This window comes from Pogona vitticeps, chromosome 6, assembly GCF_051106095.1.
Source record: "Pogona vitticeps strain Pit_001003342236 chromosome 6, PviZW2.1, whole genome shotgun sequence".
Lineage (NCBI taxonomy): Eukaryota > Metazoa > Chordata > Lepidosauria > Squamata > Agamidae > Pogona > Pogona vitticeps.
The window spans coordinates 81,542,687-81,561,371 of record NC_135788.1 but is presented as its reverse complement, the minus strand read 5'-3'; the positions used below and the strand labels follow the sequence as shown (position 1 = coordinate 81,561,371).

General features: G+C 40.9%; 1 protein-coding gene across 1 annotated transcript in view; it reads left to right on the top strand.

Annotated features, from left to right (window-relative positions):
- Positions 1-9,867, top strand: part of CENPC (centromere protein C) — a 42,566-nt gene extending 32,699 nt beyond the window's left edge. Inside the window, exons 14-18 of the mRNA XM_078377663.1 lie at positions 651-743; positions 1,559-1,713; positions 4,074-4,164; positions 6,263-6,335; positions 9,186-9,867. Of these exons, the coding sequence (XP_078233789.1) occupies positions 651-743; positions 1,559-1,713; positions 4,074-4,164; positions 6,263-6,335; positions 9,186-9,198 (425 nt within the window). The 3' untranslated portion in view covers positions 9,199-9,867. The remainder of the gene's footprint in view (positions 1-650; positions 744-1,558; positions 1,714-4,073; positions 4,165-6,262; positions 6,336-9,185) is intronic.
- Positions 9,868-18,685: the final 8,818 nt, after the last annotated feature.

Here is an 18,685-nt window from a genome sequence, read left to right as displayed (position 1 = left end):
CAGAATACTGACCTAGAAGGAGGTCCCTTATTGCTGAGGGAAATCTGTTGTTAGAGGTGGTGTTCAAGAGACTGGCAGATAGGTTGAAATGATGACCTGCATGGAATCAGTCCTACTCAAAACCCACATGCCAGCATTGGTGTTGGTATTGTCTGAAAAGACTGGATAGTCAAAAATCCTGACATTGATGGCAGGTCTTTATATAGAAGTGGGACTGCTTGGGAAGCATCTGTACTACACTCAGTAGGTTGCTTGAACTTGTATTAAGCTTAGGTTGGGGAGAAGTAGTTCTGCATTTTGTAGCAAAACCCAACTATGCATGGTGGTAATTGGTTATTGCCCAAGATGTCATCAAGCAATCTCAGCTTGGAAGCTGTTTTGCAACTATTTTAGTTGCATTTTCATTTTCTCCGATGGCTGGCCTATGTTTGACTTGACTGAATATCTGTTTGCTGCACAGACTGAAACAGTTCTTTTAAATACACAGACTTACTTTAGCAGATGAAGAATCCACTGTAATTACTGTAAATATTTATTAAATAATTACACTAATAAAGAATTCTCAGGAGATTGGCTTCTTGTCTTGCCTTTTATGTTGTTAAGACCACACTATGGTCTGGAATTCCATTCTCTGAACTTCTGTTTTGCAGAGGACATGCTGGGTGACTCAGTGGTTTCCTTAAAAGATCCATCTCAACCAGTGGTTGTGTTTGATGCAGAATCTAATCAAGAGATTCTTCTAGGTGAGTGCTGTGAGTGAACACACACTTAAATATTTCTACAGCAAGGACAGAATAATCTAATTCTATCCTGATCTTGGATTTTTAAAGGAAACATGGTGACCATTTCAATCTTTTTCTCCCCCTAGACATACAAATCATACCATACTTCGACTTCTTGTATTTCAGCTTTTGAATACTCTGCTTTTTGTATTTTACCTCCAGAATATATTTGTTTCTATGAAATGCATTGATAGTTTGCACTGCCTATAACACAGTTTTTCAGTATACAGTGGTGCCCCGCTAGACAATTACCTCACAAAACGATGAATCCGCATGACAATGAGTTTTTGTGATTGCTATAGCACTTTGCAAAACAGTGTTTCCTATGGGCGATTTTCGCTATACAATGTTTTGCTTGGTGCTTCGCAAGACTTTTTTTTTTTCCCCGGGACTGATTTTCGCAAGATGATTTTGACAGCTAGGTCTGCGACTCACAAAACGGGTGTTTTTGAGACCAATTTTCACAAGACAGCAATTTTAACAGCTGATCGGCGCTTCGCAAAACGGTTTCTCTATGGGCGATTTTTGCAAAACGACAATTTGTCCCCATTGGAACGCATTAAATGGATTTCAATGCATTCCAATGGGGAACTGCATTTCACAAGACAGTGTTTTCACAAGACAGCGATTTTCGCTGAACGAATTAACATTGTCTTGCAGGGCACCACTGTACTGTAGAATCTCATAGGATTATCTTGCAATAATCTGGTTCTTGCATATAAATAAAACTGGGAAAAACATATATATCTGACCTTATTTTTCTGACATTGTAACAGAATGTGTGAGAAGTGGTAGTTCACACTTGGTTTCCATCTTTAATGAATCAGTATCCATATATAAATATCTGACGACACCCTGGTTTTCTGCTGGCAAAATGATATTGAAACCATTAAAAGAAAAAGGATATCAGTATTCCCACACAGATACACTGGTGAGTATATAAGCTATTGCATACTTTTTTTAATGAGAAGTTATTTTGCGTTTGCAGGTTCTTTCTATTTATATTTAGATTAATATATAGCAAAGTGTACTGCTTATATATTGCCCTGTGGTGCTTAAAGCACTCTCTGGGCAGTTTACAATTTAGTTATGCAGGTTACAAATTGCAAGCTTGACTACTTTTCACAATTTACTGACCACTGAAGGATGGATGGCTGAGTGAACCTTGAGCCAGCTACCTGCGATAGAACTCGGGTTGTGAGCAGAGTTTTGGCTGCAATACTACAGTTTAACCACTGTGACACAAAATTCCTGAACATATGACCAAACCTATTAACATACTTTCTCTCCCCCCTCCCTTAGTTGTTAAAGTATATGAGCTAAGTATTGCCGTGATTAAGTATCTCAAGACTGTGATACAGTAAATCAGGATTCCATAGGAATCCCAATTTATTAGGGATGAGCAGGGTGATGGTGCATGATCTCTGACAACTGCTGTGTGTAGTGAACGGAGCTTTTAAAAAATACCATTCTGTCTGTGGTTTTTCTTGTGTCCATCCAATTATCCCTCCTCCACTTTCACCAGTCACACTATTTGCTTGGCTGCTGCTAGCAGGGATTTTGAATGTAGTCACATCCTATTCTAGATTTTTAGATGCTACTTGGAAGAACAGAGGAGGAGAGATGTGCCTCCTGTTTTCTGGTGACAGTCCCAACATCAGCCATTATCACGTTCTAACCTGCAGAGGAGGATAATTGGATGGACACAGTTTTATCTGTTTAAACCTTGATGATACTACTTGAGATAAATTAACATAGGTTTGACCACTCTTGTCAGGTCCTACCCTAGCAGCTTGTTGGGAATGTGGGCATGTGGTGATTTAGAAGGGAAATGCAATTAATCATATCTAGGAATACAAGATATGTCCTTCAGGGAAAACCACAGGAACATCAAATGTTTCATGGTTTTGTTTCTGCAAGCCAGGCATGTATCTTCGTGTTTATCCAGGCATCATTCATCCTCTGTTGATACGCTCTACTGATAGACTTTTTTTTTACTTTTGAGAATTAATCTACTTCGTTCCTGCATAATCTGAGTAGGGTAACATCAGAACTATATACAGTGGTGCCTCTCTTAGCGATGTTAATTTGTTCCGAAAAATTGCTGCTAAGCGATTTCATTGCTAAGTGAAACACAGTTTCCCATTGAAATGCATTGAAAACCGGGTAATCCGTTCCAATAGGAACAAATTGGCGTCCTTAAGCGAAAATCGCCATAGGAAACATCGCTAAGTGAAACGCGGTTCCCCAATTGAAATGCATTGAAACCCAACAACAAATTTAAAAAGAGTCAGAACAAAGTCAACTTTGGTTAACAAAGGGTTTATTAAGTGTACTTTATGATTTCAAACATTTTAAACAGTAAACTTTAACTTTATAAATAACAGGAAAACATTTAAAAAACAGCAAACATTAGGCTGTTTAAACCATCGTTAAGCAAAACAGGGGACCCAAAATTTAATCGCTATGCGAAGCATGGTCCCAACCATCACTAAGCGAAAATCGCCCATAGGGACCATTGCAAAATGAAGCGCAAAAACACTCAAAAGGTCATTGCTAAGTGATTTCGTCACTAAACGGAGCACCCGTTAAGCGAGAGCAAAATATACTGTGAAAGGTTACATGTACATTTTTAGTTTCAGAAGTCTCTGCTCCCTCTGGAAAGGACTCCAGATAGCTCTGGATAGAACATTCTAGTGTTCCACTAACCTGTGCGTTATACTAGTTAACCTATTTGGTAATATTCACTAGTGTTTTTTTCTTTGTTTTGTTTTTTGTGTTTTGTTAAATCTTTGTGGTTTCTTGATTTGATAGTGTCACTTGGGCTTCTAACTATAGAAGAAGGTGAGCCTTTTCAGTATTTTCAACCTGTTTATGTGCATGGGTTTTCAGGTTCAAAATAAATATAAGCCCTGTTCAGACACTCAGAAATAACTAGTTTGAATACGTGAGCTTGGAGAAAATTCTACTCCCAAAGCCTTGCCTATCATCCTTTCTTTAGGAAGAGAGACTGTCTGAAGAAGAAAATCTTTATTATCCAAAGCCTCTCCATGTATTTTGAGATATTGAAAAATCAGGGCTCCTGGTCATATGGAAAATGTCTATAGCAAACTGTCTCTTTTCTCCAGGCTGCACTTCTTCATGTGGAGACAGTGATGGGTGGTGGGATGGACTGCTCACATGTTCAATTTAATCCTTTTCTGAATTCCTGAATAGGGTGATTGTCACTGTATTGTCAGCAGCCAGCTTGTGCATTTGAAATAATAATGCTCATGGCTTTGTTTTCTGAAGGTATTTCATGTTACACAAGGCAAACTCCTTCTGACTATGTATGACCAAAATTACTGTCTAACCACTGGAGACTATTTCTTCATTCCACCAGGTAAGTGTACTAATATCTACTAAATGAACACTTTAAAAACCAGGAAGATCTGAAGTAAAGATGAAGCTAGAAAGACAAGTGTACGCAACTTTGGAAGATAATTTTATTCAGCAGTGTTGCAAGTGTGTGTCATGCATAGCTACATAACCAAGGGCTATTTCCTGTGTTCCATAGTGTAAGAAGGAGGGAGAGAGAGAAACCCCTCTCTCGGGAGTGCCGTCCCTCCCGCCAACCGCTGAGAAAGAGAGCCAGACCCCACCAGTCCCCCCCCGGAAGACGAGACCTCCTGAACCTGACCCGGGGAATTTGGCGGGAAATTTGAAGGGACTTATGGTTGCAGAACCCGGGACTACTTTGGCGGGCACGGGAGAAAAAAGGTGGGAGATAGTGGAGGCGGGATTGGGGGATATAACGAAGGGGGAAAGAGAGTTGCCAGTAGGCTAGGAGTGGATCTGGGTTGCAGATCCATGGACGGGAAAGACGGAGGAACTGCGGGTCCCCAAGGAAGAAGCAGACACATGTAGGCGGCGTGAGTTAAGCCCCAGGGGAGAACTAGAAACTAAGGAGTGGAAGAGGAAGCTGAGAGAGGAAAGAGAGAGAGTTGAAAGAGAACGAAGGGAAAAGCTAGAATGGAGGATTTAGGAGAATCAACAAAGGGAAATCCTGGAGTCCCGTGGGAGATGGGGGGTCCCCTCCAGGGAGTGTGACTGGGTGGACGATCAAGAGGAAGACACAATCCCCCTGCTGGAAGGAGAGGAGGGAATATTACTGAATGCTAACACCCCGCCGGAGTGGCCCGGGCCCTGGAATAGCCAGGGTAAGAACCCTTTCAAAATAGAAGGTTGGAACCCCCCTTCAGACCCATTGTCAAAAGGGGAGAACGTTTGGAATGCTTTTGTTGACACTGGACTGTAGTTGAATACCCCAATAAATGTTACCCCCATTTCTAAACCGAGGAGAGTGGGTGCGTTTATTGATAAAGTGTTGGAGCAAAATACAGTGGGGTCTTGACTTAAGAACGGCTTGAGTTAAGAACATTTTGACTTAAGAACCACTCTCATAGGAAAATATTGACTTGACTTACGTACTTAGATTTGAGTTAAGAACTGAAAAAAAACCATGTGGGAGGCAGGGAAAGTGCAAAATTTGAACTTTCAGTTAACTGTTGGCCAGTGAAAAGGGTGCCTGTCTGCTTCCTCACTCCTCCCAGCATTTAGAGAGTGGATTGGGAGACAGTCTTCAGACTGCCTGGTACTGCCTGGACTGTATTTTCCCTGCCTTCCCTGAACCTTTCTTGACCTAAGAAAAAAAGAAACAAAATATCCCCCTCTAGTGGTCGAAGGCGGAATAGCAGCTTCCCATTAGTTTCTATGGATGGAAAAGAGCAGATACGGATCAAATGGTTTTCAATGCATTCCTATGGGAAATGCAGATTTGACTTGAGAAATTTTTGACTTGAGAACCGCCTTCCAATACAGATTAAGTTCTCAAGTCAAGACCCCACTGTACGGAACCCTCACACATAGAAGCATTCAGTGGGTAAGAGAACACTCCAGAATGCCCAGTGATATGATGCTGCAACTTGCAGGAGACGATTGGCAAAAACAGAACAAAGCCTATGTGCAGATTATAGTGCCCTTTGTTTGCACTAATACTCTTTCTGGTCAAATTGTTGGTAGTGACGTACAAAGCCCCAAACAGCTTAGGATATGGATATTGGAAGGAGTGCCTCTCCCATTATATACCTACCTGATCACTATGAACTGGTGGTGAAGCCCTCCTCCTCGTCCTGCCATTGAGAACTGGCCATTGTGCAGAGACATGAGGGAGGGCTTTCCTGGCTGTAGCAGTCTGACTGAGGAATAGCTTCCCCTCAGAGGCTCAGCTGTTGTCAACACTGGCAGCATTTGAATACTTCTCCCCACATTGTCAGTCTTACCTGGTCCCTGGTATGCTGTAGAAGAAAAGTGCCAGTTGGCCACATAAGAAGAGAAGGATCTCCCTCCTGGCTTGACTGTAACTAAACAGTAACAGACTCATTTCTAAAATTAGAAGAGTTGATTGTTCTATAATAAAACTATTGTTCTTTTCATTGTAGGAAATGTATACAATGTACGCAATCTCTTGAATAAAGAATGTGTCATCCTCTTCACACAAGTGAAAGGAACCAGGTAGGAAGAATGCTGGGTAACATTCGGGCTTAGCCAGGGGAGGCCCATTGAAATCAATGACTTTATTCTAATTCTGGATCCAAGTCAATTTTTGTTTGTTGGTTTTTCCAATTTTTCTGCACCACCTCTTTCACCCAAATTTTCAAAGTGGGGCCTACTAATTGTAAATACCTTTATTTCATGTTTTCCCCCTTATTTCTCTCCTGTTTTTAACATTCTGTTTTTCTTCCCCCTTATCTCTCTTGCACAAGGTAAATGGGAAAAATTCCCTGTGTTCTAAGATACTTTGGAATCTACAATCCACAACTTTTTTATTCTTGCCCTTGAGTAGTATAGCATAATACTTCTAAGCTGGAAAAAAGAACTTGTCTGAATGTGCTGGAAATGTTATAAAGATTCACCAGCAGGCGGCGCTACAGGCCAGAGAACTTGAAATAAAGTTCATTTAGTGAGGGGATCAAACTGACGAAAGCATGGGCCCTCAAAAATAATTTTAAATTCTTGTTTGGGGTTTATATACCCTCTTCTTTGTAAGTATACTTATTGGGGCTGAACAAAGGATGGAATTAATGAATGAAATTATAGGATAGAAGCCTGAGTTTCAGGCAAGCCTTGTACTTCAGAAACACTGTCTGTGCCTTTTCCTTGCTTTGTCATCTGCGAAGGGTGGACTACAGAGCAATTAGTCTTCTCCAAGCCCTAGTGATTTACTTTTGAACTTAGATGAACAATTAAGCACCCTGTTCATCATTACACACCAAATAGCCTAGAACAGCTGAAGTTTTCTTAACAAAGGAAAGTATTCATCTCTGTTTCCTTTGTAGAGATTTACCTTTAAATATAATAACTTTGAAAAATGAGCAGGAATTATGCTTTTCTACCTGAAAATGATACAAAAATAATCCTTTAAATCTGAGTTTTATTGAGAAATGCTTGCATAGGGAGTTACATCTTCAATATTTTTATTAATGACTTGGATGAGGGAGTGCAGGGAATGTTGTCAAATTTGCAAATGATACCAAATTGGGCGGAATAGCAAATACCCTAGAAGATAGAAACAACATTCAAAATGACCTTGATAAGATGGAGCACAGGGCAGAATGCAGCAGAATGAAACTCAACAGGGATAAATCCTGCACCTTGGAAAAAGAAACCAATTGCACAAGATCGGGGATATCTGGCTCACCAAAACTGTGAGCAAAAAAAGGATCTTGGAATTGTTGCAGATCACAAGCTAAATATGAGCCAACAATGTGATGTGGCTACAGAAAAGGCAAATGATATTTTAGGCTGCATTAATAGAAGTATAGTTTCCAAATCCCACAAGGTGCTAGTCCCCCACTCTTCAGCATTGGTTAGGCCTCACCTTGAGTATTGTGTCCAGTTCTGGACACCACACTTCAAGAAGGATGATAACAAATTGGAACAAGTTCAGAGGAGAGCGACAAGGATGATCAGGGGGCTGGAAACCAAGCCCTATGAGGAAAGACTGAAAGAATTGTTTAGCCTTGAGAAAAGAAGACTGAGGGGTGATATGATAGCACTTTTCAAATATTTGAAAGCCTTTTATAAAGAGGAGGTGTAAGATCTATAGGGCACGCAACAATGGGCTCAAGTTACAGGAAGCCAGATTTCGGCTGAATATCAGGACTAACTGTTAGAGCAGTAAGACAGTGGAACCAGTTACCTCGCGAGTTGGTGAATGCTCCAACACTGGAGGCATTCAAGAAAAACTTAGGTAATCACCTGGCAGATATGTTTTGTTTTCCTGCACTGAGCAGGGGGTTGGACTTGATCGCCTTGTAGGCCCCTTCCAACTTTACTTTTCTATGATTCTGGGGTAAATGAACTCTGTAGTCAGTGTCGCTTGCAACTGAATTTAAGATGAAAGCCATTGTCCTTTTCATCTCAGGTACAGTGTAACATTCTACCAATGGAGCACCCACAATCTCTGGTTTGCAAGTGGACATGGTAGGGATCTCTCCCCTCTCCACTGTCAATTTTAGTGGGGTTTCCACATGCAAAAGAAAGTGCCGGGCACCTTCTTGTGCAAATTCTGGGAAAACTCCAGTGTGTACACAATGAAATGTTGTTTGCATAGTGCAAGGTGATAGCATACAAGCTAAAATCACTTACACATAAGTATACTAAAAGGATAAATGTCTACCTAAACAGGAAGGGTTTTATTGCAATCCTAAAGGATGTTGGCACCTGACAGCGAAAGTAGGGGCTGTTGTGTCATATCTTCCATGGCAAGTCTTGCTTTTGACCCCAGTTCCTATTTGACTCAAGTTCAGCTATGGCATGGGCTTGCATGAGGGACAGATAGAAGGGCAGGAGCCTGCTGCAGACTTTGTCATCAATCTGATTTCCTTATTTTTAATCCTTTTGTACAAGGAGACAAGCAAGTCATGAAGCAATGTTAACTTAGTTTTGCTTCTAGGATTTCTTGGCTTAATAGGGGTTTTACTGAGAAGTGGACTAGTAATTATTGACAATGTATAGCACTTGAGAAGCACATCAGCTGTTCACCTGAATAAGCCAGTAGTGAGCTGGTTGATGGACAAGAACTGCCTTCCTGTACCTGGCCACATCTACAAAGTATTTGAAGTTAAAAAAATATTTTCTGGGAGTTGACAGGGACTTGATACTTAATCACAAGCTTATTCTGAGTGTATACTTTCTTTTAGTCGGCAAAGGTAATTTTATATAAAGGTATCAGTGTGGCATCTGTATTTTTGCTTAAACTGTCCACAACTTAAACCAGGATAATAGCAGAGTGGGGAAATGGTTTGTGAAACAGCTGTCTAATCTTTTATTGTTTTACTTTTCAAAAATCTTCTATTTCAGACCTCAAAATTAACAAAGCCTGCCCCTCATATCAAAATTCATTGGAGGACCTTGAAGGAACATCTCATGCTATTTAAGTTTGGAGGGGATGTCATCGAGTTTCATTTCCCCTTTTTCGGCTGTCCCATTGTGCTTTCCAGGATCTCAAATAAATACATTCTTTCAAAGTGACACTGTATGTTTTTCCTGCTTATTTATGTTCCATACATTCTGTTTTGTTTTTTTATTTTGCAATAAAGCATAGTAGCCCTAAATGGGACAAGCCTTTGAAAAGACATTTGGACAGTGTTGTTTCTAGGCATTGTGTGGAACAGGCCTGCAGAATTTCTCATGCAGACAACTTTGATGGCCTAAGCTGCTGCAAGGTCTCATCCCATGTAGAGGAAATGAAATTGATCTGTGTTAAGCCTGAAAAGTAAACTCTGGTGGTGGTGCAGTACTGCAGTAGGGCTAGGAATAGAGGTAGGGCTTTCATGTTCTCATGCAAGTAGTCATCCATGACCAAGGTAGAGGAAAGGATATAAAGTGTCTATGCAGGAATACTTCTGCTGGATCCTGGATTCTGTGCTTAATAGATCAGTACAGCACAGTTTGTTTGCTACATGTGAAATATTTTCTCTGTCTCCTTGCTTCTTACTTTTTATATGTAAATGATGATCTGTTAATAAAATTGTATTCATGACTATGTTTCCAACTTTTTTGAGTAACAACTCCTTTTATAAGAGCCAAGTAACCTGCGACACCCCATGACTGCCATGTTTGCATAAAAAGGCATTTTCAATGGGGTAAAGTCAGCTCTTTTCAAAAGGTAGAGGCGTCTTACTCTCCCAAAGGACCTGTACACATGCAAAGTAACTTTAATATCCTGTTCTGAAAAGTCAAGAAAGACATTATTCAATTCTTCAAAAAAAAACAAAACCCTCCAGTTTATGCATGTGGGATATTGTAATTCTCTATCCAAGATTCAGAAAGCCAGGAAATGACCCAATATTGCTGCACAGTATTGTTGCCAACAGCAAAAAGGATGCCAAGCTTTACAGAGCAAAGGGCAGTCTGAATGTTGACAACGCCAGTGGAAGCAATCAAGATGATCTATGCAGTGGTCCCCAGCCTTGAATAAGCCAAGAGTTCTTGGACTGGAGTTCCCAGAAACCCTGCCCAACATAGCTGGTGGTGAAGGCTTCTGGGAATTGCAGTCCAAGAACACCTAGATTACTCAAGGTTGGGAACCACTGGTCTGTCTATAGGATACCCTCTTCTGCTCACTCATTCATACTTGTTGAAAATCTTCATTCACACTTGTTGAAAAAAAGCTCAGACAGTTGCTTTGTGTTTGAGTGAGAAGTGGTTTACTGATGGAAAAAAAAGGAGTCAGCTTCTGGGATTTTTCTGTATGGTGTCTCTTTGTGGATTGTGAGCATAAGAGGATATACTATATGGCCATCTGAATGCTGACATTGGTGTCAACATTCAGGCTGCCCTTTGCTAGAAAGCTTGCCATCCTTTTTCCTGCTGGCAACATGGGCACAACATTGTGCAGCAATATTGGGCCATTTCCTGGCTTTTTGAATCGTGGATGCAGAAGCACATTCATTCCACATTCATATACAGTGGTGCCTCGCTTAACGGCAATAATCCGTTCTAGGAAAAATCACTGTTAAGCGAAAACATCGTAAAGCGAAAATAAAAAGCCCATTGAAATGCATTGAAAACCTTTCAATGCGTTCCAATGGGCTTAAAACTCACCGTCCAGCAAAGATCCTCCATACGGCGGCCATTTTCGCTACCTGTATAGCGAGGAATCCGTCCCTAAACACAGCGGGGAGCCATTTTATTTACCTGGTGGCCATTTTGAAACCGCCGATCAGCTGTTTAAAAAACATTGTTTTGCGAAGAATCGGTTCCCGAATCAGGGAACCGATCATCGCAAAGCGAAATTCCCCCATTGCCTTGATTCCCAATTGCGATCGCAAAAAGATTGTTGTAAAATGGATTCGTCGTAATGCGGGGCAATGGTAAATCAAGGGACCACTGTACTAGAGGTTTTTTAAAGGATTGAATATTGCACTTTGACAGCTCTCCTAAAGTAACTATAAGTCACTTCTGACTTGACAGCACATAGCAGGAGTAGTAAGTATATTAGTGATATTGCATACTAATAAAATTTGATACTTTTGGAACAATTTCTCACACTATCAATTAGTGTTATATCTGATATTAGATTGTCCAGTTCGTTTGCTACATGGCAATTTTGCTGATGTTCAGATATTCACATATTGGCTCCTGAAGTATTTCTCAAGTGACAAAACTGAACACTCATAATTTTAGAGTCAACCTTCTTCACAATCCTTTTAAGATGGATAGTATTAGAATTGGCATATATATTTTTAAAAGAGAAAAAAGTATCTCTACTTCCAGTATCACTAGTACAGTCAATAACATACCCAATGGTTTCCAACCTCGTGTCTCTGGATGTTCTTAAGCTACAACTCCCAGCTATCTGGCCATCACAGTGAGTGGTGAAGATTTCTGGGAGTTTTAGTCCAAGAACATTTGAAGACCCAAGATCAGAATAGGAATGATTTAGGACAGTGGTGGAGAACCTTTGGGCTCGTGTGCCCAAACTGAAAAAACACAACAACAAAACAGCGTGGCAGTGGCAGAACCAGAAGTGGCAAGCGGAAGGGGGAATCCCAGGCACGGAGGTGCCTCGAGACCTCACTCTGGATCCGCCACTAGTGCCAGCTGCTTTGGATCTGCCTGCTGAAGCGCCAGCACCATGCCGGCAGCTGCCTTCTCAGGTTTGGCTGTGCAAGGGGAGGGGAGTAGCGATCAGGCGGTTTATGGCTTGCATGCTGGCGGAAAGGGCTCCGCGTGCCAGCTGTGGCATGCGTGCCATAGCTTCGCCATCTCTGGTTTAGGGCATGCTGGCAATTTCTTCGCAGCCTTATTCTAGCTGGAATGGGGTAGAGTTTTCAAAACAATTTGATTTTTGTCCCAAGAGCCAACATACTTCCAAGCTCTCAACAGTTTATTGAAAAAACAAGCTGCTCTGGCACCTAAGGAGCCATAGATGGGCTCTACCTGCCTGCACTGTATTGGTTGGATTGTACATGGGCTCCCTAAACACAAAAGAGAATGAGAAAGAACAGTATTCCTGAGCTGTGTTCAAGTACTTTCCTTCCTGCTGGAGCATCTCCAGCCTGTGCAGAGCTACTTCCACTCATGAGACAAGGTGGGCAGATGCAGGGCATGGATTCCAATACACAGAGATCTCCTTTGAAAGTGCAGCCAACACTTGCTGGCATTTTGTACCAGGGCAACTCTAGCTTTTGCATGCCATTTCAAACTGAGACAAGGCCTCCAGTAGTTCAGGAGAGCATTAGGTAAAGATGGGTCTTTCCGATATTATTTTCAGTCTGCAGGTTAATCTAAGATTAAACTTCATAGCAAGTATGAGGTTGAATTCTACTGGGTTCTGATGTGCTCCTAAGAACAGGTGGAAGCTGCATTCTCATTAGTAAGGTACTGGTTGTGCAGTAGGTATCAGATTGGGCACACATTCAACAGGAGAATCACCCATTAGTAGCTGCATCTTTTGCAATTCCTCTGCTGCATGCATAACATCCTAAAAGGGATGTATCTTTAATAACCTTTTGCAATGCAATGACGACCTAGAGCAGTGGTCCCCAACCTTGGGCCTCCAGATGTTCTTGGAGTACCACTCCCAGAAGCCTTCACCACCATCTCTGCTGGCCAGGATTTCTGGGAGTTGAAGTCCAAGAACATCTGGAGCCCCAAGGTTGAGGACCACTGACCTAGAGGAACAAGCAGGAGTTTAAAAGGTAACTGTTTTGAAAAGCCTCAAGGCCTCTTCTAGAAGTAACCAATTCCCGTTTGTCTTTAGAGATGATCCTGAAATTACTACTTTCTGAGTGTCACTGAATTAAGCTATCAATATAGAAAAGATGTTTTCTAAATGGAGGGTTTTTTTTTAAATGAAGGACTTCTTAATTTCAGAAGTAAAGTAAAATCTTCAGTCACAATGTCCGGTTACTGGTCTATTTTAAAGGCAATCAATATTGCACATATTATTTAAGAAAAATAGCCTTGCACTTGAGATAACTGATGACCATGACTGTTTGGGATTTCTTTATTTGCTTTTATACTGGAAGCAGGCTTTCGGGTCACACTTAATGCTTTTTTGGGGCATTATTATAAAACGAAGAGCTGGAGAAAGCTTGTTAGACACCAGGAAACCAGGTCGGTGACTCTATAAGAGCTGAGCAGGCCCGTGAATAATGAACATATTAAAGGTCATTTAGTCATAAAGCCTGCAGCAAGTTGGAGACAAATTGGAGATGACCCCAAAACCTTCCTTACAGTTGGTCTAGGTAAGATGATTGTCATGTGTCATCACATCCTTTCTGATGTGTGACTTACAATAACAACAGACCAAGCTGAGGTTAGTAAAGTTACTGTTTTAGACACACTCCCACCATGCCCTAGACGGCATAGCTGCAAGTCACAACAGACTCCTCTTCAGATCTATGAGAAGGTCAAGCATCTAAGTTTTGTAGACTCAAATCTGGATGCATTCAAGAGAAAATTGGACAACCACCTGTAAGACCTGCTTTGATTTGGATTCCTGCATCGATCAGAGAGTTGGACTCAATGGTCTTATAGGCTCCCTCCAACTCAGTTATTCTGATTCTAAAACTCCTTTCTTTTTTGCTGATATCATGATGCAGAATATTTTTCACCTTTCCAAATGAAGGAAAAAGTAAAATCAGAATGTTGTTGTCTACAATATCATGCACAATTAGCAAAATGAAAGTCTGTGGTACAAACCTACTGACACCAGATTGCCATGCAATACAGCAGTAGCTGAGAAAAACCGAGGTATAATACTCCATGCGTTAAGCAACTCTCAACTAAGACACAACCACTCTGCAGCAGTAGAATCTTTCCCCCAGTCATGTGAAGAGCTGTAGTTTCAACCATGGAGCAAAACTGTTTGGCTTGGAGTTGTAGCCACCTATGCCATACATTTCGCAAGTGAAAAACTGATGGCAAGTGCCCCCAAGCCTCAGAAGGCCATACAACCCCATATCCCAAGTCATAGACAATTTCACACATTCATAACTAACTATGGTCTTTCTCAGTCATTGAATAGGCTTTTGAGTGGCAGGGTCAAAAGTTCAAATCGATTAGAATATTGGCAATTTATAAGAGAAAGCCAGATAAACTAGTAAGTTACGTTGCTTTAAAATCAGCATTTTAAAGGTACCAATTAGAGCCATGAATGGCTCAATTGCCACAAAATTATGAAAAAGTGGGAGGTACTTAGTATTTTCTTTACACACATGCTTATTTCTTCTTATCAGTATATTTAATCTGTTTTAAATCAGCTGGAATTTCAGGTTACTTAGTTCTGTATGGTATAAAAATAGTATTTCCTTTTTTAAAATAATAACTTTTAGACCCTTTGCCAAAATGTCCCTGTTACATACAGCACTGATGGTACCTGTCTGTCATGGGTTTGGAGGGAAAGTTCCATCCTATGGGGAGTGGAAGGCGGGACATCAGGGGGAGGAGCTGTACTGTATATATATGTGGAGCTTGTGTGGAGAAGTTTAGAAGAAGCTGGAGTGGGAGTCTGTGTGTCAGACTGAGTACAACTGTGTGTCAGTTAGTACCTACCTGATAGGTTCAGGTTTCTTTATAGGTAGCCAGAACTGATAGGTTCAGGGTCTGTGCTTTACTTTAAAGGGTTCTGTGTGAACCAAACTGTTATATGTATATGTTTGGGACTTTGCCACGTTACATTATCTTATTTACCTGATCATTTTATTTATCCTGTTTGTTATTTAAATAAACCTTGTTCTTTTGTTTGTTAAAATCCATTCCTAGTCTGTGTGACTCCTTATAGGGAATGGTTGGTGGCAGCTTAGTTAAAGTGTGGCATACTCCAGTAGGTCTGGGGTTGTCACAGTCCCCAATAGAACAAGAAAAGAATTTATGCTGAATCCATGCCAGATCTAGTGCTGATCCAACATCCAGTTTCATAGAGTACTTAATTTTTTTTTTGTTTGGGGCATCCCTGATTTTTGAGTTGAGTTACAGGATGTTGAATGCTGCAATCAGCAATTGTTACAACATATATAAGGTGACCCATGACACCCCCCTCCAGGAAAATACTTTTTTACCCCCTTGGGGTCCCAACTCTTGGAGTGGAAAACATTGTTTAAAAGGAATTGTGATTTTAAAGAATAAAGGTAGGGAATTCGTATTATTGTCCTCCGGATGTAACTCACAGTCAAAAGAAAACCAGCTTACAATATTTCTGGTATTACATGCCATCAAGTCCCATTCAACTTTCAGAAACTAATAACATTTTCATAATGTAAAAAGTGGTTTTTACCAGTGTCCATCTCCCCGGTGAGTTTTCATGGCCAGGCGAGGATTGAGTCCTTGTCCATCAATTTCTTCTCTACACCATTCTGGCTTTGGTAGCATCATACTCAGAGTATTGCCAAATTCTCGTTTTCAACTTAAATCTCATCTTGGAAGACACTCTTCCATCAACTATATTACATTCTGTTCAAGACTCTGCTGTCCAGACATCCTATTTCTATTTGCCAGTTGGTTCTTCCTGTTGCACTGAGATATAAACTAAGCATCTTGTCCACTGAGGTTAAGGTGGTGGTGGTTGTGGGTTTTTCAGGCTGTTTGGCCATGTTCTTAAGGTTTTTCTTCCTAACATTTTGCCAGTCTCTGTGGCCAGCATCTTCAGAGGACAGGAGTCAGAACTCTATCTGTGCTCTGTAATGGCTTTAAGGGTTCCCCCCCCCCAAAGGCTAGACTTAAATGACATTAATTTAGGTGAAGGAACAAATAGAGATGGTCACGAACCGGGGTTTGGCCCAGTTCAACATGGTGCCTGCAAAAGTGTTCCATGGGCACTGTATATTTCCCTCCCCATTTCCTTCATGCATTTGCCTCTGAGTAGGTGGCCACTGGAGGAGATAGAGGAAGAAAGTGTGTCCTACTGCTGGTGAGTGGCTAGCCACTGGGGGAGGTGGGGATGGAAATCATGCTGCCAACTGTGATTGAGCAAAAGCATGAAGGAGGCAGGGGAGGGAAGCATGCGGCATCCATGGAACGCCTGAATTCATGCCCATCTCTAGGAGCAACAGATCCAGGCTGCTCAACTGCCAACCTGAAGCTGTAATATTCCATCTCTTGCTCTTGTGTCTCTGTCTCTGCTTCAGTTGATTGTAATTACAGGGTTGAAGGAGAAGAGGTGAGATTTGAGTTGAGCAGATAAGATAAATAGACTAAAGGGGGCAGTCTGTTTTTCTTCAGTACTAACCAGAAATTTGAAAATGTGTTTCTGTGCCATGAATTCAGATGTATGCAGTTTCTTTTTATTTAAATATTTATTAGTTGCCTTTTGATTACAAAGCAATGTGCAAGGCAAAACTTTAAAACAAATTAAAATTGCAAGACAGCTTAAGAACAGCTTAGTCTTCACATTGTTTCCTCCTATAGGGCAAGACTTGTAGTTTGCAGATATTGATGGATTCTAGTTACTATCAGCCACAACCTACACTGCCAATATTGAGGAATGATGGAAATACTGTAGTAGTTCATCACCATCTTTCAATTTTGTGAGGAGGATCTAATAGAGTAATTCAAGAAGTTAGCTTGTCTCCAGAGCCGCTGTTTAATATTAATCACATTCTATCCCCATAATACAGTGAGTGGAAAGAGCTTCCCAGATACAATGGTGCCCCGCACAGTGATGATAATTCGTTCCGGAAAAATCGTCGCTATGTGGATTCGTCGCTATACGGAACAAAAAAGCCCATAGGAATGCATTAAAACACGTTTAACGCGTTCCTATGGGCTGTAAACTCACCGTTATGCGAAAATCCTCCATATGGCCGCCATTTTTGCTGCCCGGTAAGCGAGGAATGGGCGCGAAAACACAGCGGGCAGCCATTTTAATTACCCAGCGGCCATTTTGGAACCGCTGATCAGCTGTTCCAAAAACATCGCTATGCGAAAATCGGTAAGCGAAACAGCTTACCAATCATCGCAAAGCAATGTTTTACTACCTTAAAAAAGCCATCGCTATGTGGATTCATCGTTAAACGGGGCACTCGTTATGCGGGGCACCACTGTACAATGTCTATAGCATGGCACATTGCGACGTAATGATCTGGGCTGCTCTAAGACAGGTTGATATGTTAAAAAATTAAAATTCAACATAGGTGGTAGGGAAGAACATGTGCTCAGCTCAGTTGCAATACTTGGCTTTCATTTCAGGAGAAGTTATAGAGCAATAAGCATTCACAGAAGTTACATTCTATGACACTTATTCTACACTTAATAACTACTTTGCATATGTAAGGTGATCATAGAAATGATTCCAACTTATATGTAACAGTAATCCGCCATTCTACATATTTTCAGCATGTTTAACAGTATAAGTTTTTAGCTTTGATCACTTTCACATTTAGCTTCTGCAAGTGTGATATCCTACATCTGCTTTAGATTTTTACATCATTCCAACCAAAACTTTTTGCAAGTAGATTTTCCCACTAGCATGATTGTTAGTACTTTTATTATTATTTGTAAACCTTCTGGGTCACAGTTTAAATTTTTCTCCCTGAATTCCTTCTGAAAAAAAATCTTAACACCACCCTGTACATTCTTTAACATGTAAAATGGGTATACAAACTTAAGGATCTTAAACTCTTTTTTCCGTCCATCTTATATCTGTTTATAGATTAAAGCTTGAGGGCTAAATGCTTCTGTTTTTATTGATGCAGCTCATTCTTCAAATCTCAGGGAATACGAATGTCTGCCTGCAGAGGTAATACTCCATGCATCTGGTGAAGTGGGCTGCAGTCCATGAAATCATATGCTCAATCAAAACCAATTAGTCTTTCATTAGTTTTGGACTTTTGCCTAGCATCCAGAAGCCTGAGACCTACTCTTTCAACAGCCACTTTCTTTAAAAACTGCAGGATCCCAGATGTGAGATGTCTTAATCTGGAGACCAGGCAGCATCCCTAAATCCACAAGGGAAGGAGACTGTGTGGAATTTAATGTGGATTGAGGAACAAATGGAAGAGTTAAAAATGCCAGAAATGCAAACTTGAAGTGGCTTAGAATAAAAATTTTACTATTGACATTTGTTTTGACCAAATTCCGGGAGGCAGTGGAAGACAGGAAAACCTGGTGTGCTCTGGTCCACGGGGTCACGAAAAGTCAGACACGACTTAACGACTAAACAACAACATTGACATTTGTGTTTCAGAAAAAGAGGCATCACGGTTACAGACTATTGCCTGCCTACACACTGAATACCCCCAATATCTTTAATAAAAAGGTATACTCTCATATAAAGTAGGGGAATCTGTCATGTGCAGGATTCCATGGAAAGGGCAGAATTTGGCAGTTTCTTACGAGTTCTTTTTAGTAACATT